Consider the following 27,664-nt stretch of genomic DNA (forward strand, 5'->3'; position numbering starts at 1 on the left):
AAACAAGTAAACTCAGCCTTCTGCATACCCTGAACTAGCATCTCTAAACTTCATCTCTAAACTACCAAAGAAAACAAGCAGACAAATCTGAGACCAAAAACTAACCTTGAACATAGTTGTTCCAGGCTCACGTCCACCCAGTACATTGCCCTCCATGATCTGCGCAATCCTTGTGTCTGCAACTCTCATGAAGTCACTGACTAGATCAGTGACATCCACTGACCAGTCAGGTCCTAACATGGTGATCACCTGATCGGTGCCCTCTGAGGAAGTTGTGTGGAATTGTGTGAACACTCGTACTAATGCATGCTGGTACTGCAGAGTGCAGCCTCGTGTTTTGCTTCGCTCTTCCTCATCTTCATCCTCACTGTCACGGGTGGGCCTGAAAAATGGAGCACATGTACAGCAAGGTAAATGTCAAATTAACATTATGCCTTTGAAATATTTAAAAATTATTTTCTTTATTGTTGTACGAAAGGCCTCATGTCATCCTGCCAACCACTCTAATGACTGCAATATTTGGCAAGGCCTCAAAGAGCTGTAATATTTCAGCTGCATCAGCCAAACAATTGGATATGCAAAAGAGCCAAAATGTCATTTGGCGAGAGACCTTTTCTCAAGGTTTCTGCCAAAGTCATTCCAAAGACAGTTGCTGGGAGTTCTTTGACAGTATGCCTGAGGTGATTTGCAATTCAAGTTTCCATCTGTTGCCGTGGACAAATGCCTGGCCTTCACTTGATTCCTCCCTCCAAAGCCTGCTAAGGCCCAGAAACTCGCCATGTAGGGATCACAAATCCAAAGCTGCATCCCAACACTAGCAGTGTAGGAGGGTGGTACACCAAAACAATTTATTACATGGCTGCCAGCAAATTATAGGCATTTCTCCCCCACCTGTTGTTGGTCTTCTTGCACTATGTACCAATCAGAGTCAAGCAGGTGACTAGTTGTGGGGCTTTGGAAATCCACAACAGCAGTCTGAGGATGCCACTCTATCTGATTTTCTCTCCCTTCCTGATGGGAAAAGCCCATTGCCTTTGCTAGAGCTCTTTGTGGCATTGTGGCTGTGATGGGAAATATGTGAGGGTGGGTGGGAATTCACCCATCACTTCATAGTATAGCACTTTGAGTTCCTTGTTGAAAAGGTCAAGCTGTGGGGTTGCCCAAGTAAGAGGTATCACTATTGCAGGGTTATTACTCCTTAAGCACAACTATAAGGATATAAGAAAGAGTGATTGAGAAAAGGCCATTTGCTCGTTCAAGCCAATAGAATATGTAAAATTTGCCTCATCATAGAATCAAATCAACCAACTCAATTTGCTGATGGAAGGCAACCAAACAATGAAACACATTTCTGTGAAATGTCTCCCCAATCTCCAAAGGTACTGAGCAAAACTGCAGGATATCAATCCAACCCCATAACCCACACTATTCAAACCTAGTCAGTTCCAATCTACACATCCTGCATCCTTGGTTCCACCAGCATTGAATATCTAATCATTTATGTCAAAAGGTGATTGGATCAATACTTCAAGAGTGAAAATATGGGGAAAGAGCAGGGGAGTGGGGCCAATTGGAGAGCTTTTTCAAAGAGCCGGCACAGGCACGATGGGTTGAATGGCCTCCTTCAGTGCTGTATTCTATGATTCTATTGTTTTTCTGACCAGATTATATGAATCATAGAAAGTTACAGCACGGAAGGAGGCCATTTTGGCCCATCGTGTCCATGCCGGCCAACAAAGAGCTATCCAGCCTAATCCCACTTCCCAGCTCTTGGTCCGTAGCCCTGCAGGTTACAGCATCCCAAGTGCACATCCAAGTACTTTTTAAATGTGGTTAGGGTTCCTGCCTCTACCACCCTTTCAGGCAGTGAGTTCCAGACCCCCACAACCCTCTGGGTGAAGAAATTTCCCCTCAAATCCCCTCTAAACCAATTACTTTAAATCTGTGCCCCCTGGTTTTTGACCCTTCTGCTAAGGGAAATAGGTCCTTTCTATCCACTTTATCTATGCCCCTCATAATTTTATACACCTCAATAAGGTCTCCCCTCAGTCTCCTCTGTTCCAAGGAAAACAGACCCAGCCTATCCAGTCTTTCCTCATAGCTAAGATTCTCTACTCCCGGCAACATCCTTGTAAATCTCCTCTGTACCCTCTCTAGTGCAATCACATCTTTCCTGTAATGTGGTGACCAGAACTGCACGCAGTACTCTAGCTGAGGCCTAACTAGTGTTTTATACAGTTGAAGCATAACCCCCTCTGCTCTTGTATTCTATGCCATGGCTAATAAAGGCAAGCATTCCGTATGCCTTCTTAGCCACCTCAACTACTTGGCCTGCTACCTTCAGGGATCTGTGGACATGCACTCCAAGGTCCCTTTGTTCCTCTACGCTACTCAGTGTCCTACCATTTAATGTGTATTCCCTTTCCTTGTTAGCCCTCCCCAAATGCATTACCTCACACTGCTCTGGATTGAATTCCATTTGCCATTATTCTGCCCACTTGACCAATTTATTGATGTCTTCCTGCATTCTACAGCTTCCTTCTTCAGTATCACCCGCACAGCCGATTTTAGTATCATCTGCAAACTTCTTAATCATACCCTCTATATTCAAGTCAAGATCATTGATATATACCACAAAAAGCAAGGGAACTAGTACTGAGCCCTGCGGAACCCTACTGGAAACATCCTTCCAGTCACAAAAACACCCATCAACCATTACCCTCTGCTTCCTGTCTCCAAGCCAGTTTTGAATCCAACTTGATGCTTTGCCCTGGATCCCATGGGCTTTTAACTTGGTGACCGGAGGAGGCAGACCTGTGTGGGAGTGGCAGCAGGACCTGGGAGAAGGCGGAGTGGCCATAAAAGAGCGGTGCAGAGGAGGCCCGACACCGGAGGAGGCAGACCTGTGTGGGAGCGGCAGCGGCACCTGAGAGAAGGCGGAGCGGCCATAAAAGAGCGCTGCAGAGGAGGCCCGACACCGGAGTGCTGCGAGTTGGGAAAGAGTCCGAGAGTGGGAGCAGTCAAACAACAACAACTGCGAAACCGCTAAAGTGATGTCACAACCAGGGAAGGAGCTGATTGGTAAGTAGGACCTGGTGAGTATTTCTACAGTCCAGTCATTGAAGTAAAAGGAAGGTCTGTAGTTTAGAGTAAGTAGTGTTTAAAGGGAAGTAAGGTCCCTAGTGTATTTAATATTCTTTAATTTAAAGGAAGTAAAGGGAGCAAATTAAGGGTAGGACATGGCAGGGCAGCTCGGCAGCGTGGAGTGCTCCTCCTGTGCTATGTGGGAAGTCAGGGACACTTTTGGTGTCCAGGGCGAACACATGTGCAGGAAGTGTCTCCAGCTGCAGCTACTCGAAATCCGCGTTTCGGAGCTGGAGCTGTGGCTGGAGTCACTGTGGAGTATCCGCGAAGCTGAGATCTTCGTGGATAGCACGTTTAATGAGGTGGTCACACCGCAGGTAAAGAGTGCACAGGCAGACAGGGAATGGGTGACCGCCAGACAGAGTAAAAGAACTAGGAAGGTAGTGCAGGAGTCCCCTGGGTCCATCTCCCTCTCCAACAGATTTTCTGTTTTGGATACTGCTGGGGGAGATGGTTTCTCAGGGGAATGCAGCAAGAGCCAAGTCCGTGGTACTACGAGTGGCTCAGCTGCACAGGAGGGGAGAAAAAAGAGTGGGAGAGCAATAGTGATAGGGGATTCTATCGTAAGAGGAACAGATAGATGTTTCTGTGGCCGCAGACGTGAGTCCAGGATGGTATGTTGCCTCCCTGGTGCCAGGGTCAAGGATGTCACTGAACAGCTGCAGGGCAGTCTGAAGGGGGAGGGCGAACAGTCAGAGGTTGTGGTTCACATTGGTACCAACGACATAGGTAGAAAGAGGGATGAGGTCCTGCAGCAAGAATTTAGGGAGCTAGGTAGCAGGTTAAAAAGCAGGACCTCAAAGGTTGTAATCTCTGGATTACTCCTGTGCCACGTGCTGGTGAGTATATAGGAATAGAAGGATAGAGCAGATGAATGCGTGGCTAAAGAGTTGGTGCAGGAGGGTGGGCTTTAGTTTCCTGGATCACTGGGTCTGCTTCTGGGGAAGGTGGGACCTGTACAAGTCGGACGAGTTGCACCTGAACCAGAACGGGACCAACATCCTTGCGTGGAGGTGTGCTAGTACTGTTGGGGGCGGGGGGGGGGGGGCAGTTTAAACTAACTTGGCAGGGGAATAGGATACGGAGTGGAGCTATAGTAGGGGGTGATGCCAAATATAGAGGAAAAAACAAGTTAGCCTGGAAGGCAGAGCAAATATGTAACGGCACAAGGGAGTATGGCAAGGCTGGATGGCATTTATTTTAATGCAAGGAGTTTTACGAGTAAGGCAGATGAATTGAAGGTGTTGATGAACACATGGGAGAATGTTATTGTTGCTATCACAGAGACATGGTTGAGGGAGGGGCAGGACTGGCAGCTCAATATTCCAGGGTATAGAATCTTCAGGTGAGACAGAGGGGGGTGTAAAAGAGGAGGGGCGGTCGCAATATTAATCAAGGAGTCAATTACTGCTGTAAGGAGGGATGATATCTTAGCAGGTTCCTCTAATGAGGCCATATGGGTAGAACTTAAAAACAAAAAGGGGGCAAGCACTTTACTGGGAGTGTACTATAGGCCCCCAAACAGTCAGGGGGAGATAGAGGAACAGATATGTAGGCAAATCTCAGAGAAGTGTAGAAATAATAGGGTAATAATAGTAGGGGATTTCAACTTCCCCAATATTAACTGGGATAGTCAGAATGTGAAAGGCTTAGAGGGTGCGGGATTCTTAAAGTGCATCCAGGAGAGCTTTTTTGAGCCAGCATGTAGAAAGTCCTACAAGAGAGGGGGCGGTACTGGACCTAATTCTAGGGAATGTAGCAGGGCAAGTGGTAGAAGAGTCAGTAGGAGAGCATTTTGGTGGCAGTGACCATAATTCGGTGAGATTTAAGGTAGTCATGGAAAAGGACAAAGATGGACTGGAAATAAAAGTTCTAAATTGGGGGAAGGCCGACTTTTAATATGATAAGGCAGGATCTGGCCAAAGTGGACTGGGATCAGCTACTTGTAGGAAAATCCACATCAGAGCAGTGGGAGTCTTTCAGAAAGGAAATAGAGAGGGTCAAGGGTGGGACCAACAAGCCCAGGGAACCCTGTATGTCAAAGGATATACAAGAATGGATTAGGAAAAAAAGGGAGGCTTTTGGCAGATACAAAGGACTAAAAACAGCGGAAGCCCTAGAGGAGTATAGAAAGTGCAGGGGGGTACTTAAAAAAGAAATTAGGAGAGCGAAGAGGGGGCATGAAAAAACACTGGTGGGCAAAATAAAGGAAAATCACAAGGTGTCTTATAAGTATATTAAGGGCAAGAGGATAACCAGGGAAAGAGTAGGGCCCATTAGGGACCAAAGTGGCAATCTTTGTGTAGAGCCTGAAGATGTGGGTGAGGTTTTATAAATTAATATTTTGCATCTGTGTTCACTATGGAGAAGGACGATGTAGGCATAGAAATCAGGCAGGGGGATTGTGATATACCTGAACAAATTAGTATTGAGAGGGAGCAGGTACTAGCGGTTTTAGCGGGCTTAAAAGTGGATAAATTCCCAGGCCCAGACGAGATGTATCCCAGGCTACTGTGTGAGGCAAGGGAGGAGATTGCAAGGGCTCTGACACAAATTTTCAGAACCTCTCTTGCCACAGGGGAGGTGCCAGAGGACTGGAGGACAGCTAACGTAGTACTATTATTCAAGAAGGGTAGTAGGGATAAACCAGGGAATTAGAGGCCTGTGAGCCTAACATCCGTGGTAGGGAAATTATTGGAAATAATTCTGAGGGACGGAATTAGTCTCCACTTGGAGAGGCAAGGATTAATCAAGGTTAGTCAGCATGGCTTTGTCAGGGGGAGATCATGTCTAACCAATTTGATTGAATTTTTCAAGGGGGTGACTAGGTGTGTGGATGAGGGTAGTGCAGTTGATGTAGTCTACATGGACTTCAGTAAGGCTTTTGACAAGGAGACTGGTCAAGAAGGTAAGAACCCATGGGATCCAGGGCAATTAAGCACATTGGATCCAAAATTGGCTTAGTGGCAGGAGGCAGAGGGTGATGGTCGAAGATTGTTTTTGTGACTGGAAGCCTGTGTTCAGTGGTGTACCACAGGGATCAATGCTGGGTCCTTTGTTGTTTGTAGTGTACATTAATGATTTAGATATGAATGTAGGAGGTATGATCAGTAAGTTCGCAGATGACACAAAAATTGGTGGAGTGGTAAATAGTGAGGAGGGAAGCCTCAGGCTACAGGACGATATAGACGGGTTGGTCAGATGGGCAGAACAGTGGCAAATGGAATTTAACCCTGAAAAGTGTGAGGTGTAACAAGGCAAGGGAATACACAATGAATGGTAAGACCCTAGGAAGGACAGAGGATCAGAGGGACCTTGGTGTGCATGTCTACAGATCCCTGAAGGCAGCAGGACAGGTAGATAAGGTGGTTAAGAAGGCATACGGGATACTTGCCTTTATTAGCCGAGGTATAGAATATAAGGGCAGGGAGGTTATGCTTGAACTGTATAAAACACTAGTTAGGCTGCAGCTAGAATACTGCGTGCAGTTCTGGTCACCACATTACAGGAAGGATGTGATTGTACTAGAGCGGGTGCAGAGGAGATTTATGAGGATGTTGCCTGGGCTGGGGAATTTTAGCTATGAGGAGAGATTGGATAGGCTGGGATTGTTTTCTTTTGAAAAGAAGAGGCTGAGGGGAGTGAGACCTAACTGAGGTGTATAATATTATAAGGGGCCGAGATAGAGTGGATAGGAAGGACCTATTTCTCTTAACAGAAGGGTTAATAACCAGGGGGCATAGATTTAAAGTAATTGGGCGGAGGTTTAGAGAGGATTTGAGGAAAAACTTTTTCATCCAGAGGGTGGTTGGAATCTGGAACTCACTGCCTGAAAGGGCGGTAGAGGCAGAGACCCTCATCACATTTAAAAAGTACTTGGATATGCACTTTAAGTGCCATAACCTATAAGGCTATGGACCAAGTGCTGGAAAGTGGGATTAGGGTGGATAGCTCTTTGTCGGCTGGCACAGACAAGATGGGCCGAATGGCCTCCTTCTGTGCTGTAAATTTCTATGATTCTATGAAGAGATTAAGCATTGTTCCCTCTGCATGAGTAATGGGCATGTGGAATAGTCTCTATGGCAGCTCAACATTCCTGGTTACAGGATTTTCAGATGGAATAGAGAGGGAGGTAAAAAGGGAGGGGGGGGGGGTGTCCCGGTATTGATTAAAGAAACTATTACAGCTGTGAGGAGGGATGATATGTTGGAGGGATCATCAAACGAGGCCATATGGGTCGATTTGAAAAACAAAAAAGGGGCGATCACACTGCTGGGAGTGTACTGCAGACCCCCAAACAGTGAGAGGGAGATAGAAGAACAAATATGTAGACAAATTTCTGAGAAGTGCAAAAACTATAGGGCAGTAATAGTAGGGGATTTCAACTATCCGAATTTTAACTGGGATAAAATTAGTGTGAAGGGTATAGAAGGTGCGGAATTCCTAAAATGCATCCAGGAGAACTTTTTTAGCCAGTATGCAGCAAGCCCAACAAGGGAGGGGGCAGTTCTGGACTTAGTTTTAGGGAATGAAGCTGGGCAGGTAGAAGGCGTATCAGTGGGCGAGCATTTTGGTGCTAGTGACCATAATTCTGTTAGATTTAAGGTAGTAATGGAAAAGAACAAGGATAGATCAGGAATAAAAATTCAAAATTGGGGAAAAGCAAATTTTGCGAAGCTCAGAGGGGATTTAGCCATAGTGGACTGGAAACAGCTACTTGGAGGTAAATCAGTGTCAGAACAGTGGGAGGCATTCAAGGAGGAGATCCGGAGGGTTCAGACCAAACATGTGCCCTTAAAGAAAAAAGGTGGGACTAACATATTATAATGCTAATTTGGTAGAATTTGGAGTTTGTTTAACAGAACTGCTTGTGAAGATAATTAAAAGTTAATTAGTATAAAGGACATAGAATAGAAGGAATTTATGGGAGATAAGGTACCATCTCAGGATGGAATAGTCTGTTAGATTAAGGGGAGATAGTTTGGATGACGGCTGGTTGAGTAAGGCAGCTCTGGCTTGGGCCTCTGATTTAATGGCCCAAAGCTGTGCCTGGTACACCCACTGGTTGCACCAGGGGGGACAAGACAGGATGAGATAAGAGACTATTGCTTTGGAAGGAAAGGGTCGGACGAGATAAGAGTGATCCAGATGGATGGCCTCAAAGCGTTTAAACAAGAAAGCATGTGTAATGGTTGTGAAAACCCTCCCTTGAGCCTGTAAGTTTAGACAAAGAACTCGATATGCCATTGGGCACCTTGTTTTAAGGGGAACCTCTATAGGTTAAATGGTCTTGTCCATTATTCTATCTCAGGCCCACCCCTAAAAAGAGAATAAAAGCAAGACCCGAAAAGCCCTTGGATCAGACAGGGGAGCAGAGGGCTCCCAAGAGTGAGTTGGTGGTCTAACACTCTTCAGAAAGTGGACACATGCGGACCCCAGTCTAACACTCTTGGGTAGTTCAGAGAAAGAGAGAGAGAGAGACACATGAGACAAGAAGGAGGATGAATAAGAGTTGTTCGTGCACGCCAGCCGTCTGTCCAATCTGGTCCGGTACCAGCTACTTGTCATGGTCGTATGTTTTTGCTGTATTACTAGTGTGTTATATTCCGTCATAAACTCCGATTAAACACAATATACCCACCATATTGGTTTGCACTGGATCCTGTTTACCAGAGATACACGAATCTCTACAAATTGGTGAGCCAGCCAGGAGTGCAAAAGGGTTGTTGTGGCTGAAATGAGTTAAGGACGGGTTCGGTCTATAAAGGTGCTAGGCGTTGTTATCGGGTTGTAAAGCAAAAACAAAATGGCGGATGCGTATTTTAGAGACAAAGTTGCGAACAGTCTCTCGGGTAAGTTAGGAGCCCCGGGTGCCCAAGCGGTAATCATAATAGTGCAGGGTGACAAGATGAGTGAGAAGAGTTACTCTGAGCTTTGGGGCAAGATAGCGTCCCAGGTGGGTGCAAAGAAATGTAAAGTTAAGGAAGCTAGAAATAGGCTGGCTTACACGGCCCACTTGTGTGCCGTTCGCTTGGGAGGCGAAGTTGTACTCCTGAAAGAGAAAAATGCACAACTTGAAAGAGACTTACAGGACTGGCAAGGCCAACACGTCACAGCCGGTTCCCTTCTCTGTCAAGAGCAAGCATTGGCAGGTGAAGCACGACTTGCCTCAAGATGCCACTATCAGGTGTATGAGGATAACAAGGTTTTAAAAATCAAAAATGAATCCCTGATCTCACAACTTGAGGACACCAGGGGGGCCTTGAGAGAATTACTCGAAAAACCCCCTCTAGTGAGCACCTCACTGCAAATTAAAAATTATGGAATTGAAGGGAAAACTGGGGAGACAAACGGCTGTTGTTGCGGCCGTCAGTCGCCTTAAACCAGGGGACCCCGGTATTAACTGGCACGATCTAATAAGAAAAACCCAGTGCAATAATAACCCCATCTGCCAAAATAGTCCCTCACCCTCTGCACCTCTGCCTCCCTATTCAGGACAAACTGCTCGTGACTGTCGCGATAGTCGACATCCGAATAATGGCCCACACTACCAACCCCCAATCCGTCAAGGTTACGGGTCTGATTTGAACTCTGTGCTGCAGCAGCTAGAGCGCTTTTCGGTGGTAGTTGAGGCAATGGAGCACAGTCGGGGGTGGGGGGGGGGTGTGGGGAGCAAAATGTTTTGGCTGCTTCTTGTAGCAGAGATGCATTCCTAGACTCACAGCCCCAGTGATGGTCACCGGCCTCCGCGGTGACCATGTCTTCTCCTGCCTGGTATGGGAAGGACGGACGACCCTTTGTCCGGGCCACTGATCATGGAGGCCGCTGCCATGTTATGCCTGTGGATTCCGGTTTTGTCATGACTATTTTACATGACCCTGCTCCCTTTTCCCATTCTGGCACCGCCCTAAACCTTTCCGGCTTTAATGCTTCTACTCAGTTAGCTAATCAGGGATTGAGCTCCACAGTCGATGTCCCCTCTCCTGTATATATGGCCACCCATGACCTGAAAGGTATCCTCGGAAGTGACGTGCTGCATAAACACCGTGTTGTCCTCGACTACGCTAATAATTGTCTTTGCTGGCACTTTAATGAGGGACCACTGACACCGATTTCGGATGCCTATTCGGTATATGCGATTATAAAACCAGAGGACTTCACCCTTCCTGGGATGAAGACCCCGTGGTCAATACACTAATTCATACATTTTCAGAGGTTTTTGCTAAGTCCAAACATGATTGTGGTAGGCTGTCAGAAGATGAGGAGATTAATGGACCTCCCCACCCTCCTGTTAAGCAGTATTCCATTCCGGCTGAAAGTAAACCTTATGTTCGGTCTACTATTGATTCATTGTTAAAGCAGGGCGTTATCCACACTGGCACTTTTACCACTAATTCTCCAACCTGGCTAGTTAAGAAACCAGATAATAGTTGGAGTCTAACAATTGATTATTGCAAGCTTAATTTGGTAACCCCAGCTTGCGCCCCTGTTGTGACCCCCCTTTCCTGTCCAAGATTCCACCAGGTAGCAGCTACTTCTCCACCTTTGACTTTTCAAATGGGTTCTGGAGTATTCCTGTTCGGGCAGAGGATCAATATAAGTTTGCCTTCACCTTTGAAGATCAAAGTTATACATGGACATGTTTGCCTCAATGCCCCGACTATATTCCACAAATGGATGGCTCAGGCAGTTAAACCTTTCTCGAGACCTAACTGTCTTGCTGAAGTATGTCGACGACCTTATGCTTGTTATATCTGACAAACAGACTCATATTGAACTAATGGATGAGTTACTAGACCTTTTTCCAAAGGCTGGACTAAAAATTAATCCAAAGAAGGCACAATTGTTACAACCAGAAGTGACATTTTTAGAGGTACTGTGGGATTGAAGGGGCTCAGTCCCGACTAGCATAAGATTGAAGAGATTCAGCATTTACCATTGCCCGCATCCAAAACCGCACTTTGTTCCTTCTTGGGTCTGGTGGGATACCAACGCTCGTTTATTCCCAGATTTGCAGAGCTGGCCAAACCCTTATTTGAGCTATTAAAGAGCGAAGAGGACTCTGTGGCCCGTGACTGGACAACTGAACATACCACGGCTGTGTCCCTCCTTAAGACTGTTGTTATGCAAGCCACATGCCTGACAAGTCCCGACCGGGACAAGATTTTCCACCTGGAGGTGGGATCCACTGATCAGAGTCTTGCTGCCGTTCTGTGACAAGAGGTACATGATAAACTTATGCCAATTGCATACGCCTCTCGCATTTTGACTGGCGTGGAGAAGAATTATACTGTGTGTGAGCGACATCTGCTGGCCACTTTTTGGCGGTCAAACACTTAATGTTTATTACTGGATTGAACAAAATGATTATCCACAGTCCCCACACTCCTTCGAATCTTCTACTCAAACCAGGGGACACTTTGGTCTCCTCCGCTCGACTTAGTCATTGGACTCGTTTGTTAACTCAGAGAGATTTGGAAATAACACCAAAGCAGGCAACTCTACTACCACAGCTCCTATTGTATGAGGGGGGAAGCCATGAATGTCCCCTTCCACCACTGAAATTCGACTATCACCCCGTCTCTCCTACTCCGCTGAGTGACACCCAGGATGTCTACATTGATGGATCATCCTACCACAGGGATGGAAAGCCCCTTACTGGATTTGCGGTAGTTCTGCCTGACCGAAAACTCACGTATAAATGCGTTCTCCACTCCGCCCAATACTGAAGTTGCAGCCCTGATGACAGCGATCCAAATTACTCATGACATACCTGTTAATGTCTGGTCAGATAGTGCCTATGCGATTAACACTTTGTTATCTTTACTGCAGTATGCTTGGAATAATTTTTGTACTGTCGATGTAAGACCCTGCTCCATGCAGACCTCTTTGCTTCCCTTTGGGACTAATCATCAACTCCATCACACCATCTCACTTATTCCAGAATAAGCCCAGAGGAGCTGGATAGTAGTTAGTGAGTCCAGCACCAGCCCAAGACACCCCCTAGGGAGCAAGTAGCGAGTCAGAAGGATCGTCACTGGGTGAAGAACTAGTGAGAAGCACCTGGTAGTGGAAGAGAGGGAAAGTGCTGCCCTCCACAGAGAAGGAAGTAAAGACTGTCCTTGATTGAGAAGTCTAGTGACCCAGATCTCAGGGGCCGGTCTTCAAAAGATCAATTAGGGAGCATTGGTGTCATATGGATGAATTGGGGATGGCTTTCATGGATATGGTTCAACTGATGGACAAGCGGAAGAGTCCCCTGCCTAGATCTGCAACAGATTGCAGGAAATTTCCAGGAGACAGTGACAGATTAGTATATTTCTGCAGCAACAAGGCACAAGGTGAAGATAGTAAGGACATTGTTGGCTTCCGGTGTGGCAGCTACCACTGCCTCAGTGGATATGCTGAGGGTCAGCCTAAACATTACATATGCACAGGGCTTCAAAGACCTGATTGGGACACTGACCAGTCGCACTTATGATTCTATGCCCAGCACCAGTGTGCTGCACGGAGTGTGTGCTGGCTCCCTAGACAGTGGCATTGTGCCTATTTCCTTAAGGCCTCCTGCAATGCCTACACAAAAAGGAGCTTCAGACATAGCTTGGCACTAGATGGGCAAGGCTGTTGGAAGCTGATCCCTCTGGCACAGCTGCTTCTCTGAGATGAGAGTCAACTCAAGCTTCGAAAGCATTGGAATAAACATTCCAACTGCCCTTCACTCAACCTTATCTCACTCTTCTGTTGCATGCCCTATTGCTTCTACTCCTCATTGCATTTTCAGTCTTCAGACACTGATAGTATCCCATATAATGCTCCCAAGCATTGCATTACTTGCACTACCAATATTAGACCAAATGGTTTACAATTCTTTTGAATATTTGTTATCCTTCATCCTCATGGAGTTCCAACAAATATGAACCACCTAGTCTCTCTCTGTCTGTGTCTGTCTCTCTGTCTGTGTCTGTCTCTCTCTCATTTTCTTGAGGAGTCTCGGCTTTATATCATCTTGTCCCTGCAGCACAATTTAATTTGTTGAGTTAATTCCTAACACATGCTTAATTGACCAATAAAAATGAAATAGATTTCTCAGCTAATTTAAAGCATACAGGAAAATACCCCAAACTCAAAGATTTTATCAACATAAGTCTTCATCGACATAAGTGTTAATGATTTCAAAAGTTATTACAGTGAAGAGTTTTTTTTCTAGCTGCTGTGATTTGATTTTACATTGAAAAAACCCTCGGGTCTAATCATAAAAGCTAACCTCATGCTTGAACACCATGAAATATTCCAATTTGACCCTTAACAATGCTGTCGGTAGAGAAAATCCAATTATCTTAAAAAAAATGTCGAACTAAGAAGCAGCAATGTAGTTTGTCCATCAAAAAGAAAAGGAAAAAAAACTTCAAAGAATTGAAACAATAGATGAACATATTTCTTTGGCCAGGATATGAGATAATTTAAAACAAGAGGAACAAGTTAATTAGTTCCACCAGGGTTTTGTGTAAGTCTGCATCACCTGAAGGCAATAGGTCATTACGGACTGTGAAGTAGAAGCAGCTACACGAAGAGAGATTATACGTCAACAAACAAGCAGACCTAACATTTTCAAAGATTTGTGTTTTTGTCTGCAGAGAATTTACTGCAATACTAATTGCTGCGGTTTGAAAACTGACGATGTGTGAATGTACTGAAGCATGCCTCAGAAGTACAAGTCAACTCTTTCTTGGACCCTGAATCTTTCTGTGATTGCAATGTCATACAGTAGCACAGACAGCAGAATCAATGCCAGGCATATCCCAGCATCTTTACCAGTCTGTGAACTGTAAATGTCACTTTCTATATATCTCTATCTAGTTCTTCTCATAGAAAGAAGAACCTGCATTTTTATACAGCACCATATCACATCCTCGTGCTTTACAATCAATGGATTACTTTTGAAGTGCAGTCACTTGTAGTGTAGACAAACACAGCTGCCAATTTCTACACAGCAAGGTTCCACAAAGAGCAAGTAAATAGATAATCTGTTTTTAATGATGTTAGCTGAGTGGGGAATGCTAGCCAGGATACTGAGAGAGCTTTCTGCTCTTCTTCAAATAGTGCCACGAGATCTTTGACAATCGGTTTAACATCTCAACGAAAAAACAGTACTTCTGACAATGTAGCACTACCTCAATACAGCACTGAATTGTCAACGTAGACTATGTACTCACGTTCATAGCGGGGTTAAGAACCACAACCTTTTAACTCAGAAGCAAGAGTGCTACTAAACTGATACATTTTAGACTGAAGTTATTGTAACAAACATATTATTTATTATATTCTTCATTTATATAAGTAAGGAATTTGGAAAAAGTCCCAGCATCAACAAATTTAATATCGAAGTTCTGAGCCTGAATTGTGCATATACAAATTCATTATATACCTGGTAGAAAGGCTGCAAACTAATCAATGGGCTCAGAAATTGTAAAATACAATTCCTAATTATGTTGCAACCTTGTAATGTATCCATCAGTATAACTTCCCAGTAATCCACTGCAGATTACAGTATGTCACTGTCACTCTATAATTGGTCCCTAAGAGGTGCATGATAGAAGTCCCCAAACACTGCCACACAGTGTGCAGCATCAACTGTGCATGTTAATTCCGATCCCAAATATTGATATCTTAGGAATTGTTGGATTCGTAATAAGGTGGATGAATTAGCTGCGCAAATAGATGTAAATGGATATGATATAATTGGAATTGCGAGATATGGCTCCAGGGTGACCAAGGCTGGGAATTCAACATCCAGGGGTATTTAATATTCAGGAAAGACTGGCAAAAAGGAAAAGGAGGTGGGGTAGCATTGCTAGTTAAAGAGGAAATTAACACAATAGTAAGGAAGGATATTAGCTCTAATGATGTGGAATCTGTATGGGTAGAGCTGAGAAATACCAAGGGGCAAAAAACGTTAGTGGGAGTTGTATACAGACCCCCAAACAGTAATGCCGAGGTTGGGGATGGCATTAAACGGGAAATTAGAGACGCGTGCAATAAGGACACAGCAGTTATCATTGGTGACTTTAATCTACATATAGATTGGGCTAACCAAATTAGCAACAATACTGTGGAGGAGGAATTCCTGGAGTGTATACGGGATGGTTTCCTGGACCAATATGTCGAGGAACCAACCAGAGATCAGGCCATCTTAGACTGGGTATTATGTAATGAGAAAGGATTAATTAGCAATCTTGTTGTGCGAGGCCCCTTGGGGCGGAGCGATCATAATATGATAGAATTCTTCATTAAAATGGAGAGTGAAGTATTTGACTCGGAGACTAGGGTCCTGAATTTAAATAAAGGAAACTACGATAGTATGAGGCGTGAGTTGGCTAGGATGGATTGGGGAACATTACTTAAAGGGTTGACGGTGGATAGGCAATGGCAAACATTTAAAGATCGCATGGATGAACTACAGAATTTGTTCATCCCTGTTTGGCATAAAAATAAAACAAAAAAGGTGACTCAACCGTGGCTAACAAGGGAAATTAGGGATAGCATAAGATCCAAGGAGAGGACATATAAATTGGCCAGAAAAAGCAACAAACCTGAGGATTGGGAGAAGTTTAGGATTCAGCAAAGGAGGACAAAGGGATGAATAAGGAGGGGGAAAATAGAGTATGAGAATAAGCTTGCAGGGAACATAAAAACTGACTGTAAAAGCTTCTATAGATATGTGAAGAGAAAATGATTGGAGAAGTCAAGCGTAGGTCCCTTGCAGTCAGAATCAGGGGAATTTATAATGGGGAACAAAGAAATGGCTGACCAATTAAATACATACTTTGGTTCTGTCTTCACAAAGGAGGACACAAATAACCTCTCAGAGATGTCGGGGAACATAGGGTCTAATGAGAGGGAGGAATTGAATGAAATCAGTATTTGTAGGGAAATGGTGTTCGGGAAATTGACGGGATTGATGGCTGATAAATCCCCAGGCCTGATAATCTACATCCTAGGCTACTTAAGGAAGTGGCCCTAGAAATAGTAGATGCATTGCTGGTCATCTTCCAAAATTCGATAGACTCTGGAACAGTTCCCATGGATTGGAGGGTAGCTAATGTTACCCCACTATTCAAAAAAGGTGGTAGAGAGAAAACGGGGAATTATAGACTGGTAAGCCTGACATCGGTAGTGGGGAAAATGCTAGAGTCCATTATAAAAGATGTAATAGCAGAGCACTTGGAAAACAGTGACAGGATCGGACAAAGTCAACATGGATTTACAAAATGTAAATCGTGCTTGACTAATCTACTGGAATTTTTTGAGGATGTAACTGGTAGAATAGATAAGGGAGAACCAGTGGATGTGGTGTATTTGGACTTTCAGAAGGCTTTCGATAAGGTCCCGCATAAGAGATTAGCATGTAAAGTTAAAGCACATGGGATTGGATAGAGAGCTGGTTGGCAGACAGGAAGCAAAGAGTTGGAATAAACGGGTCTTTCTCCGAGTGGCAGGCAGTGACTAGTGGGGTACCGCAGGGATCGGTGCTAGGACCCCAGCTATTCACAATATATATTAATGATCTAGACGAGGGAACTAGATGTAATATCTCCAAGTTTTCAGACGACACAAAGCTGGGTGGGCGTGTGTGCTGTGAGGAGGATGCCGAGAAAACTCCAGTATGATTTGGACAGGTTGGGTGATTGGGCAGATGCATGGCAGATGCAGTATAATGTAGATAAATGCGAGGTTATCCACTTTGGTGGCAAAAACAGGAAGGCAGATTATTATCTGAATGGCAATAGATTGGGAGAACGGGAAGTGCAATGAGACCTGGGTGTCCTTGTGCACCAGTCGCTGAAGGTAAGCATGCAGGTGCAGCAGGCGGTTAAGAAGGCAAATGGTATGTTGGCCTTCGTAGCGAGAGGGTTCGAGTATAGGAACAAGGATGTCTTGCTGCAGTTGTACAGGGCATTGGTGAGACCACACCTTGAGTATTGTGTGCAATTTTGGTCGCCTTATCTGAGGAAGGATGTTCTTGCCATAGAGGGAGTGCAGCGAAAATTCACCAGACTGATACCAGGAATGACATATGAGGAGAGATTGGGTTGATTGGGCTTATATTCGCTGGAGTTTAGAAGAATGAGAGGGGATCTCATTGAAACTTATAAAATTCTAACAGGACTAGACAGACTAGATGCAGGAAGGATGTTCCCGATGGCGGGGGAGTTCAGAACCAGGGGTCACAGTCTAAAGATAAGGAGTAATCCATTTAGGACAGAGATGAGGAGGAATTTCTTCACCCAGAGAGTGGTGAACCTCTACCACAGAAGGCAGTTGAGGCCAATTCATTAAATATATTCAAGAAGGAGTTAGATATATTTCTTAAGGCTAAAGGGATCAAGGGATATGGGGAGAAAGCAGGGACAGAGTACTGAATTTGGATGATCAGCCATGATCTCATTAAATAGCGGAGCAGTCTCGAGGGGCCGAATGGCCTACTCCTGCTCCTATCTTCTATGTTTCTACCAAGTTTGTACGATTTTCACGTCATCAGCAATAATGGTCACGTTGCAGACTGTAAAATAATGGATCCCTGATTAAATTGACTGACCACCAGTACAGGTCTATCTACTTGGTAGAACCAAAGCACCTTTATTGGTTTGTATGAAGGAGAGAGAAAACTGATTGTGGATTCATGCTAATTAATAAAAGCTTTAGGCCCCTCTCATCCAACAGTACATTCTTCAGTCATTAATCTTTAGAGAATTAGAGTACTGAACCTTGAATTAATGGCTCTGAGTAAATTTGTTGTTCAGTACTTCAATGACCTTTTAAAGCCCTCAGCCTGCTCATAGCAACCCGTAATACACTTTTGTCATTGTTGGCCCGTATGGATCTTCCCTCAACAGTAGGAAAATCCCAGCTAGAGTAACAAAGCTGGATTTTAGACTTCTGAGCAACTACCTATATGTGAGTTTTGCAGTATTACCTCCTAGTTGTCCACAATAGAATAAATTCACTGCCATTTTATAATGGGTCGCTAAGAGGTACTTGATAATAGCACCAAAATAGAATGACAGACCTGGAAATTCCTGGGGCCCTGCCAGTGGGGAGTGCACGGAGTGGAATCCGTGCACATCCTTGTCCCGTGCCGGACAGCCTGTCCCAAATCATGGAGATAGGGTCATTTGCATATCTGGATGCATTAGCAGCTCCTGCCAAGGTTCGACCCAATCCATCCTTCCAAAATCGAGTGGCGCTATAGCTGCTCTGCCTGAAGTGCTCCCAAAGCCCAAATGGGACGAGTGAAATTTTTTGTTTGAAGTCTCTGGTTCCGTCTGGAACCACTTTAGCGAATGTAATCAATCATCTCCAGGATTGATTATTTCAATAAAGATACTGGCCTTCAGAATGCCTCAAAACAACTTGCATCAGGTATTTTAATAAAACAAAGTTACAAAGAAATTGCACCAAGATTGTTTTATGTGATTGTCAGTTCTTTGTAAAATTTGGATCAGTGGAGGTTTATGCCGTTAACCCCAGCCAAATTTCATGAATATGTCAACAGTCAACGCTGTCATAAAAATATAAAGGGGGACATTACACATCATGTACACAGCATGAAAGTAACATATGCAGCTGACATCACATCATTTTGTGCGGTCAGCTCATTTTAATAATTTCCATATGCTCCACGTGCAGATTGGTTGGTGTGCACAGAGCACGGTGGGCTTGCAGGGCACGGCATCTGGCAAGTCAGCTGTTCTTAAGGGGCTGCTGCACATAAACAAAGCTGAGTTGCACATTTTCCCAACACACTTCAGTATGGCAGCAAGGAAGGAAACGGGGAGGAGGACTGCACCTGCTGAGGATGCAGCTCTGGAAATGTTACTTCAGTAGCCACTGAAAAGGAGGGTTGGTCTCTTTGGAGGAGAGGGGCACCTTCTGATCAGGATGTCTGTTCAAAATGCCTGAGTGGAGATAGCAGAATGCGTCAGTACATTATCCCACGTCTATAAATTGTGGGAGTAGATTTGGAGGAAATTTTCTGGACCTGTGAAGATTGTTAAGAGTACCTATACTTTTTTGCTTACTTTTGGCATATGGCCTTCTAAGGAATGCCAACAAAAGTTTGGTGCTACTTCATTAAGGCAGCATATAAAGCTTTGGCAGTCTTTCAGTTGGTTGGCACATGCACATACATGCCCATGTCACTGCAGGGCACAGTTTGTTGCTGGCACAGAAATATGCATCTAATAAAGTGTCAGTCTTGGCTCAGTGGGTAGCACTCTTGCCTCTGAGATAGAATTTAGTGGGTTCAAGTCCCACTCCAGAGACTTGAGTACATAATCTAGTTTGACATTTCAGTACAGTACGGAGAGAGTGCTACACTGCTGGAGATGCCATCTTTTGGATGGGATGTTAAACTTAGGATCCATCTGTCCTCTCAGGTGGACATAAAAGATCCCATGGCACTATTTGAAGAACAGCAGGGAAGTTCTCCCTGGTGTCCTGGCCAATATTTATCCCATAACCAACGTCATTAAAAAAAGACAGCTTATCTGGTCATTATCTCATTGCTGTTTCTGGGACCTTCCTATGTGCAAAATTGCTGCCATATTTCCCTACACTACAACAGTGACTACACTTCAAAAGTACTTAATTGTCTGTAAAGCACTTTGCGACATCCTGAGGTCGTAAAATGCACTACATAAATTAGTTCTACACTGCAAGTACTTCCGTTCATTCTTAAATTTGCACATAAAGTTAATACTACCAAACATACTGACAGTATAAATGAAGACAGATCTCCTCAGACATGTTTAGGTGGGTGCACTTTGATCTGTATACGCCAGATGACCACGCAAGGGTGGGTACTGTAAGATTATGTGAGGTGTAAACACACATTCCTCTCAAACCCCCTCAGATCCTTCTCCAAAACCTACAATTAGAGAAATGTACCCAACAGGAGACCCATTCTCAGAATTCTGATGTTTTCAGTTGCATAAAGATACAGTTGGAAAATAGGGAGCTGACAAAAATCCCAAAATGAAAAAAACGAGGCCACAATAGAAATCAGAAAAATATAGAATGAAACTGAATGAGCAATGAATAATGCAGCAAAGTTCTACAGGTAAAAATGGCATTCCCATTTGAGAGTACTAGGTCCAAGATGCCTGAAGGGGTTTTCAAAGCAGTGCCAGTTGAAAATGGGTGATAAATGACTTCAGGCATTCCTGGCACTGAGCATGTGAAATGATGGCAACACTTTCAATCTATTTGCATAATTTTAAGCCTTAATGAAGGGATTGCATGAAAAGTGTAATTGCCCTCTGCTCTTAAATCATTACCTAACCACAGTATAGCGTGCTTCAGGTGAGAAACAGCCCTACAGCCTGCTCACCGCTCCCATCCAACTGCATATTCAGACACATATTTTAAATCATTATTAAGCTAATTATTTGTAACTGTTAAATTTTTTTAAAGGAGTCATAATGATGGGACTGTTCTTTAAGGATTGACAGATCAACTGTAAACCAATTTGAAAGATTTGCCATCTCAAATTAAGCTGTGTGAATATTGGATGACAAATGCTTAACATATTTGTATGCAATTCCTTTGTCCATTGTTTTAACAGAGGCATTAGCTCACTTATTTTGAACTGGTTAATTAATACCTCTGTTAGAATAACAATGGACTGGCATACAGAATCATAGAATGCAGCAGTACAGAAACAGGACATTCGGCCCTGCAAGTCTTAATGGGTGGCTCTGCTTCATAACCTGAACGCCAATGCTGCTCCACTAATATTAAAACAGTGGAATTTCAAGGCTCTGGACTGTAAATCTGGAACAATGTCTAATATGCCCCAAGAACATATTTCTGTCACAGGAATTTCTGTTGAAGGTACGCAGTCAATAGAATTTTCCCTTTTTCCTCTGTTCCACTAGGAATATGGGTCACATAAAGATACTGCTTTTAGTGAAGTTGACTGTAAAATGTAGATGGATTCAGGCTGCTCACCTTCTGTCGGGGAGGATGGGCACCCTCCAGCCTTTCACTTGACTTAGTTTGCCATCTGACAATTCAATCTGCAGAGGAAGTTTTGGTACCCAAACTGTCAGCTCCAGTGGTGCACTCAAGTGTTCATAGTTGAAAATAATCCGGGCATTCATTGAGCCTCGAGATTCCTTGCCACTGACAAACACATAGTCACAGCCTTTGGAGACCTGCGTGAAAGCAGAAGAATTTGAATCATTAGAAATCTGCACAAAGAGGAGTTCTGAACCAAGTGACTAAACTACAGTCCAGAAGAATCCAGTATTCAATCCTAACATAAACTAGTTAAATCTCCTAACAGTTGTTGACGTATTGCTCGCACAGACACAACCAATAGTTTCATTTGGTTTTGAATGTCTCAAGATACTTTCTTAATTTCAAAGTTGATGAGGAGAACACCGGCATTGATGTAAACCTTTCTACATGTTTACCAATAATTCCAAATGACCAAATCTCTTCAGGAAACTGGGAGAAAATCTTGGGTCATTCCATCAGGATCTGTAACAATTAGAGAAATAACAAAAAAGCTCACTCGTAGAATTTGAAAACTGGAAGTGCTATCTTTATAAATTTGGAAGGCACAGTTAGAATTACTTGAATAATGAGGCGTGCTAACTTGATCCAATTCATATGCCCATGTAAAAAAGACATTCACCGGAACTAAAGCACTGCATATCCTAACACCTCCTATTGAGCCAGTGGAACACCCTTCTGCTGTGAAGTACTCCCAACTAGTAGCTTATTTAAGAATTGAAAGAAATTCATGTACTGTAATGGCTGTAAAACAAGCATTGTACTGTTACTATATTTGTATAAAACTTGCCTTGAGATTCTTAATCAAATGCACACAACAGAGATTTATAAGCACTAAAATTGATTAAATTTTGTAGGGACTAAACTGTCCAACTGTTTTTTAAAATCAGATTTACTATGTGCTATCTGATATGCAGTAGTTTGAAACAGGTGGAAAAGCTGCAGTTTGAAACAGGTGGAAAAGCTGCATGAAGCAGTCTGACTGTGGGGTAGCATTTACAATTGGCACTATTCTTTCTGAATGCTCAACACTCTTTTACCAAACTCCTCTCGGTGGTATTTAATGCTGGGAGAACCCGCTTAAAGGATATTAAGCCGATTACCAATAATGACCAGGAATTCTGATTTTGTCACTGCAGAGGAGATAATCTCAGGACTTGAAGCTCAAAGTCAGGTTGTGATTGGGGATGTGGGATTTCTGCTGTAGTGAGGGCACTGGGCCTGATAATATGTTGTACATTACATAGGATAAAATATTGTACCCTTTGACTCTCTTCAAGCAATGCCATGGGAGATCTGCTGGTAGTACTTAAAAGGTCTTGCGCCAATTGCACTTGAAAGTGACACAAATGACAAGTTTCTGTCACATTGTTATCTGCTTGGCTCAAGCATTAATATTTATAAAATAGCAACATATCCCAATTGAACAAATACAGGTTTACTAATAACCTAGTAAAATCTAAAAAAATGAGTTACCAAAAGAGACAGTAAAGTGCTTCTAACTGTCCTCAGTTGTGCCTATTCACACCAATTAGATCAGCATAGATTGTCTGCTTGGTCCTCCTGGAGTACTGTAACTCAGGCAGAAGGTGATTGAAACTTCTTTGGGAGCTGCTCCTCCAGTTTCTTGATTCCACCCCCCCACCCCCCCACAACACTTCCAGGATTTCCTGCTGGGAATGAGAGAGGACATACAACACGTCTGATATATGGGCATGTGCACTGTAATGCTATATAAATGATAGAAAATACGTCAGATGATGTATTTCTGTCATTTTCACCAAGGCAACATTTTACGCTTAATCATCCTTGGCATGCAGTGCTGCAATGGGTGTTGAAAGAGCCATTTAAAATGGAAATGGCCAAAAAGCCTATAAGTAGAGCGATCAATAATAGGTTAAGCTGCTGTTTTCAGAATCTTCAAATTTTTACAATGCAGCAGAGAGGCTGCTGCCCACGCGACACCAAATTATGCCCCACTTCCCAATTGACATCAATTTATGCGCACCGCCCACGCAACACCAATTTATGCACCCCCACCATGGACTTTCCAGTAGGTTCCTGCTTAAAAATGAAAATGGCCTTCAGAATAGAACATCGGCCAGGATCAGAGGGCACATACTTGTAGTCAGCAGAAGTCCCACTCGACCGAAGATGTACAGGTTTTCTCCAAAAAGTCCACTTTAACAGCAATGTAATACATTGGGCCAGATTTTCCAGCAGAAATAACAGTGAGCCGAACAGCGCTCATCATTATTAAAGTGTAAATCGGATAGCACGTGTGCAGTTAAATGCGTAAATCAGGAAGTTGCTGTTCGAGTTGCCCTGCTCCTCCACAAGCTTAGCAATAACAGTATCTCGCCGAGAGACTCGGCATTGAAATACACGGAACAGTATGAAGTTGCTGTACTTATGTGAATTATACATACTAACTCGTCAGAACAAGTTAGGACATGTCCGTTCCAGTGTAAGTAAATTTTTAATGGCATAATAAGTCTTAATTACTGCCAAACAACATCTCTGGCACTGAAAGTTAACTTTTACAAGCGTGGAGTCTCATTCCTTCAGATTTTAATTATTATTGGAGATTTAAAAAAAATTTTAAGCAACTTTACTTTTTCTTTTTCTTTCTGTCTCTCTTGTCTCTCTCTTAATCCCATCTTTTTCCCCTCTCTTTATTTTGCTTTCTGTACCTGATTTGACATTGAATTAACTATTCTAACTGACACTTCCTGGTTCAGACTCTGCGCTCATTAACGATTCTTCAATCTAATCGGTTAAGAAGATACACAGTTGTTTGCCCTGTTCACACAGGTCCCAGATCCCCTGTAGAGGGCACAGTGGTGAAATGGCTTATTAATTACAGCAAGTTCCAGTGTAAAATCCCACAGGAAGTCTGTGAGCAAGTGAAATGAACGCTGGCACCGCCACTGATAGCCAATGCTCCTCTTCTTACAAAACAGCATATCCTCCAACTTACCGTACAGGAGATCTGTTCGTTTATCCTGAATTTTATTTGCTTTGATAATGTGCAACATCATAAACACAAAAACATATTTACCTTACAAAGCCACAGACCATTTATTTTTTATTTCCATTAAAAGTTCCATTGCAACTTTTAAAAATGCATTTTATTTTATTCATATTGTATTAAGTGCAATATTTTTGAAGTTTTTCATCCTTTTCAGTATTTAAGCTTGTTTATCCGAAACCCAGTTTTTCAAGTTTTCTGCTTTGTTAAATAACCTCATGTCGGTCATTTTATATATTTGGTATTCTGTACTGAAATCAGCTGGCTGGTTAGTTATGAAAAATATGAGCTTTGTCTGCAAGCTGTAATTTTTAAGCACTGTGGCTGCATCAGCAGATTTTCACCCTGATGGCATGACTCTGAAATACTCCTGCAGATGTTCAATCAGTAGAGTGATGTGGTAGAAGAGAGATTGACGATGTGAAACCATGTTCAAAGCTCCCCATATAACCTGAGGAATACTGAAATATTAAATCATAAAGGTCAGAAAGACCCAGGTTTGATTCCTGATCTGTCCTGAGTTAACTGATCTCAACAATGGCAGCAACTGGGGCAGATACAATTAGTCTAATATGCTGTAAGGGCTCATGACTTGTAATAAAACTGTATTAATTCCTGGGCAATTTGACTGTTAGGCCCTACATGCAGCTTTTCCCTTAAACGTTATTCTGCATAAATATATACTGAAGACATCCCAAATGATCTTTCCTGTGTTGGAAAGTGTTGTGACCCAAGATATTAATCCTATAACATTTCCCCACTGTCATTACACTGACATCTTGCAGATCATATTGTTTTGTTAATATATTTCTATAAGGGTTGGCCTAGTCCTTTGCACTGGGGAGTACAGCCTTCAGTAGTGGCCACATGAGGCTGTATTTGTAAAGCTACACTGACTTAATGGCCAGCCTCTGCCTTTCGTACACTTGAAAGTGAAACACCTCAGCCAAGTAAAGATTAACATGTTAAGTTGGACAAAGAGAGAAATAACTGTAGAAATGGACAGATGAAGGAGGCCATTCGTCCCATCTAGCTCAACCTAATAAAGAAACCTATAATACTCCCCATCACAGCATTTAATGGCCTCTTGAATGGCTCCAGGGTTTTTGTCTTCTCACTCCTGCCCAGAGATCAATCAAATTTTGATCATTCTTCATGTGAAGAAGGGCATCCATTCCATTATGATGTTTTGGTTCATCTAAGGGTCCATTATTCATTCTTGTGGGCACGACAGCTATTTTAATGCTGGGGGAGTCTGCTGGAAGACTTTCATGTATTATTAGGTGAAAGCGATTGCTCGGCCATAATCCCTGCCCATAGCAGTTTATGTATTTGGGCCATAATAATGTTACTGTATGGTTGGGGTAAATGTGAGCTCTTACAGTCCAGTCCTTGAAGGTAAGGCAACTCAGCCTTATCTGTACTTATATTTCTTACTTGTTGGTTTGTTCTGCTTGAATTCCATGGATCGAGAGAGTTGGAAAGGTTCTTAGTGTTGTTGCCTCATTGCTGGAAAAAATCCAAGATGGAACACCAAGATCTGTTCGCATCAGCAACCTGAGATATATGGAAATGAATGCCAGTAATACACTCCTGCGCTCCAGTAGCACTGTTGTGCTGCAGGTCTTGGTTCACTGCATTATCTAGGACAGGTCCCCGAGGCCTGCTGAGGTCCCGTTGCACACGGGGAAGTATAATATCATGGAAAATGCCATTGGTGCTGAGAACTTGCTCAAAAGTCATGAGCAAACCTCAGTGAGGCCATGAAAAAATATTTAAAAGAGCACATTGTTTCAGAATGCAGTATGTGTGCTGGCTTATATATTTTTAATGCAATATTGTTGTTAGTAAAGTTTCTCCCCATATTTTTGATAATCAATTTTTCATATTTACTTCAGAAAGTTTTTTGGGAGGGCTTTTTATTTACTTCTAACATTTTCAAACTGGTAAATTTGTTTTTAAAATACCTCAAGTACAATATGTCATGGGATGGATGGTACAAAATTAAAGAAGAATGCTGGAAATCTGTAGGCCCTAGCCCATATGTGCAGTTCTTGGCAAACTTAACTGTCAGTGACTGAGGACAACTTCCTTAATTGCCACTTGGTCAGCAAGCTGCCAGCTGCAGAGCTTTGCCATCTGCAGTACACCTGAAGACAAAGTGCAACATAGGGATGGTACTTTCCTCAATTATTATACTAGTGGCCCATTGTCAGCTAGCACTGCTATAATAACTAATGAGCGAGCTCATAGATCAAACTTAATATGTCGGTCAGCATGACTTTCATTTTTCCACTATCATTGCATTGTTGCATTTCCTAAAGAAGAGTTCAACAATGGGTGTTCATTTTTGAAGCCCATCTGGTGTCTGTAAGTGACTATTTGGATTTCAATGGTTTGATGTATGAAGCCACTAGATGTGAGTTGGTAAGGCTTTCCAATGTAAGTTGCAACTTGAATATGTGTCCTTCTGAAGTGTGGAATAGGAGAGCTATAAGGTTGTGTGAGAGTTTGGCATGGGTGAATGGTACAGGTTAAAAGGCAACATTTTGTACCATGTAATCTTGCACCATCAACTTGGTACATAGTACTATTGAGCAGTATGCCAACTCATCTTATCTATTTTTAATCCTAACTGTACATAGCATGGTGCATCCTGTCTTGTGAGGAGGGTGCTCATTAGAGCCCTCCTTGTACTCAACTGATACAGGAGCATGCCAACCTCATCAGTCATCAAACAGGTGGTTAGGGTTGGTGTAGTGTATGTAACCGTCTACCTTTAAGAGATTATTGTATGTAACCGTTCACCTTTAAGAGAACTATTTTAGGTGTGGCACTACTTGTTTGGCTTCTGTATACGGTAATACCGACGGTGACCACACCGGTATATAAGTGCTGTGGCATGATTTATAGGGCAGATTCGCCCTGACCTTCGAATAGTAAAGTCCTGTTGTATGTTACTCCTGAAGTCTGTGTCGTAATTAACTGCACAACCCACAGACTTTACAGTGGCGACGAGTCCGATCGTACCCTGCGGCAACAATATTTTCAAAGCAATGAAAGAGCGTCGAAAAGAGGCAACCGCCCTCGTCATTCGGCTGGGTGAAAACTCAAGGCTGCAGCAATAGAAAGGAGGAAGACTTTAGCGACAAAAACTTCCATCAGCAACAGGCACTGACTGTCCCTTCTGCCACGGTGACTGTGAGTAAGGGAAAGTGAAAAGAATAGCCGGAGGATAAGGGCTGGGCACTCGACCACGGTCGAGGGGGAAAAGGAGCCGGACAAAAAGTCGGGTCCAACGGCGTCGTGAGAGACCGCGACCGGCGGGAAAAGCCGGGCGGTGACCGAAGCCACGAAGTGCTGCGACTGGGAGCGTAGGCGCGGGAAGAGAGAAACTCAGCTGCAGCCGGG

At 43.4% G+C, this 27,664-nt stretch overlaps 1 protein-coding gene across 1 annotated transcript in view; it reads right to left on the bottom strand.

Annotated features, from left to right (window-relative positions):
- Positions 1-27,664, bottom strand: part of tmem132e (transmembrane protein 132E) — a 1,606,823-nt gene that overhangs the window by 85,124 nt on the left and 1,494,035 nt on the right. The window contains exons 6-7 of the mRNA XM_085964335.1: positions 21,154-21,359; positions 106-382 (exon numbers count right to left, since the gene is read on the bottom strand). Coding sequence (XP_085820461.1) covers positions 106-382; positions 21,154-21,359 — 483 coding nt within the window. The remainder of the gene's footprint in view (positions 1-105; positions 383-21,153; positions 21,360-27,664) is intronic.

This window comes from Somniosus microcephalus, chromosome 22 (assembly GCF_052327205.1).
Source record: "Somniosus microcephalus isolate GS21.2 chromosome 22, FLI_Smic_1.0, whole genome shotgun sequence".
NCBI lineage: Eukaryota > Metazoa > Chordata > Chondrichthyes > Squaliformes > Somniosidae > Somniosus > Somniosus microcephalus.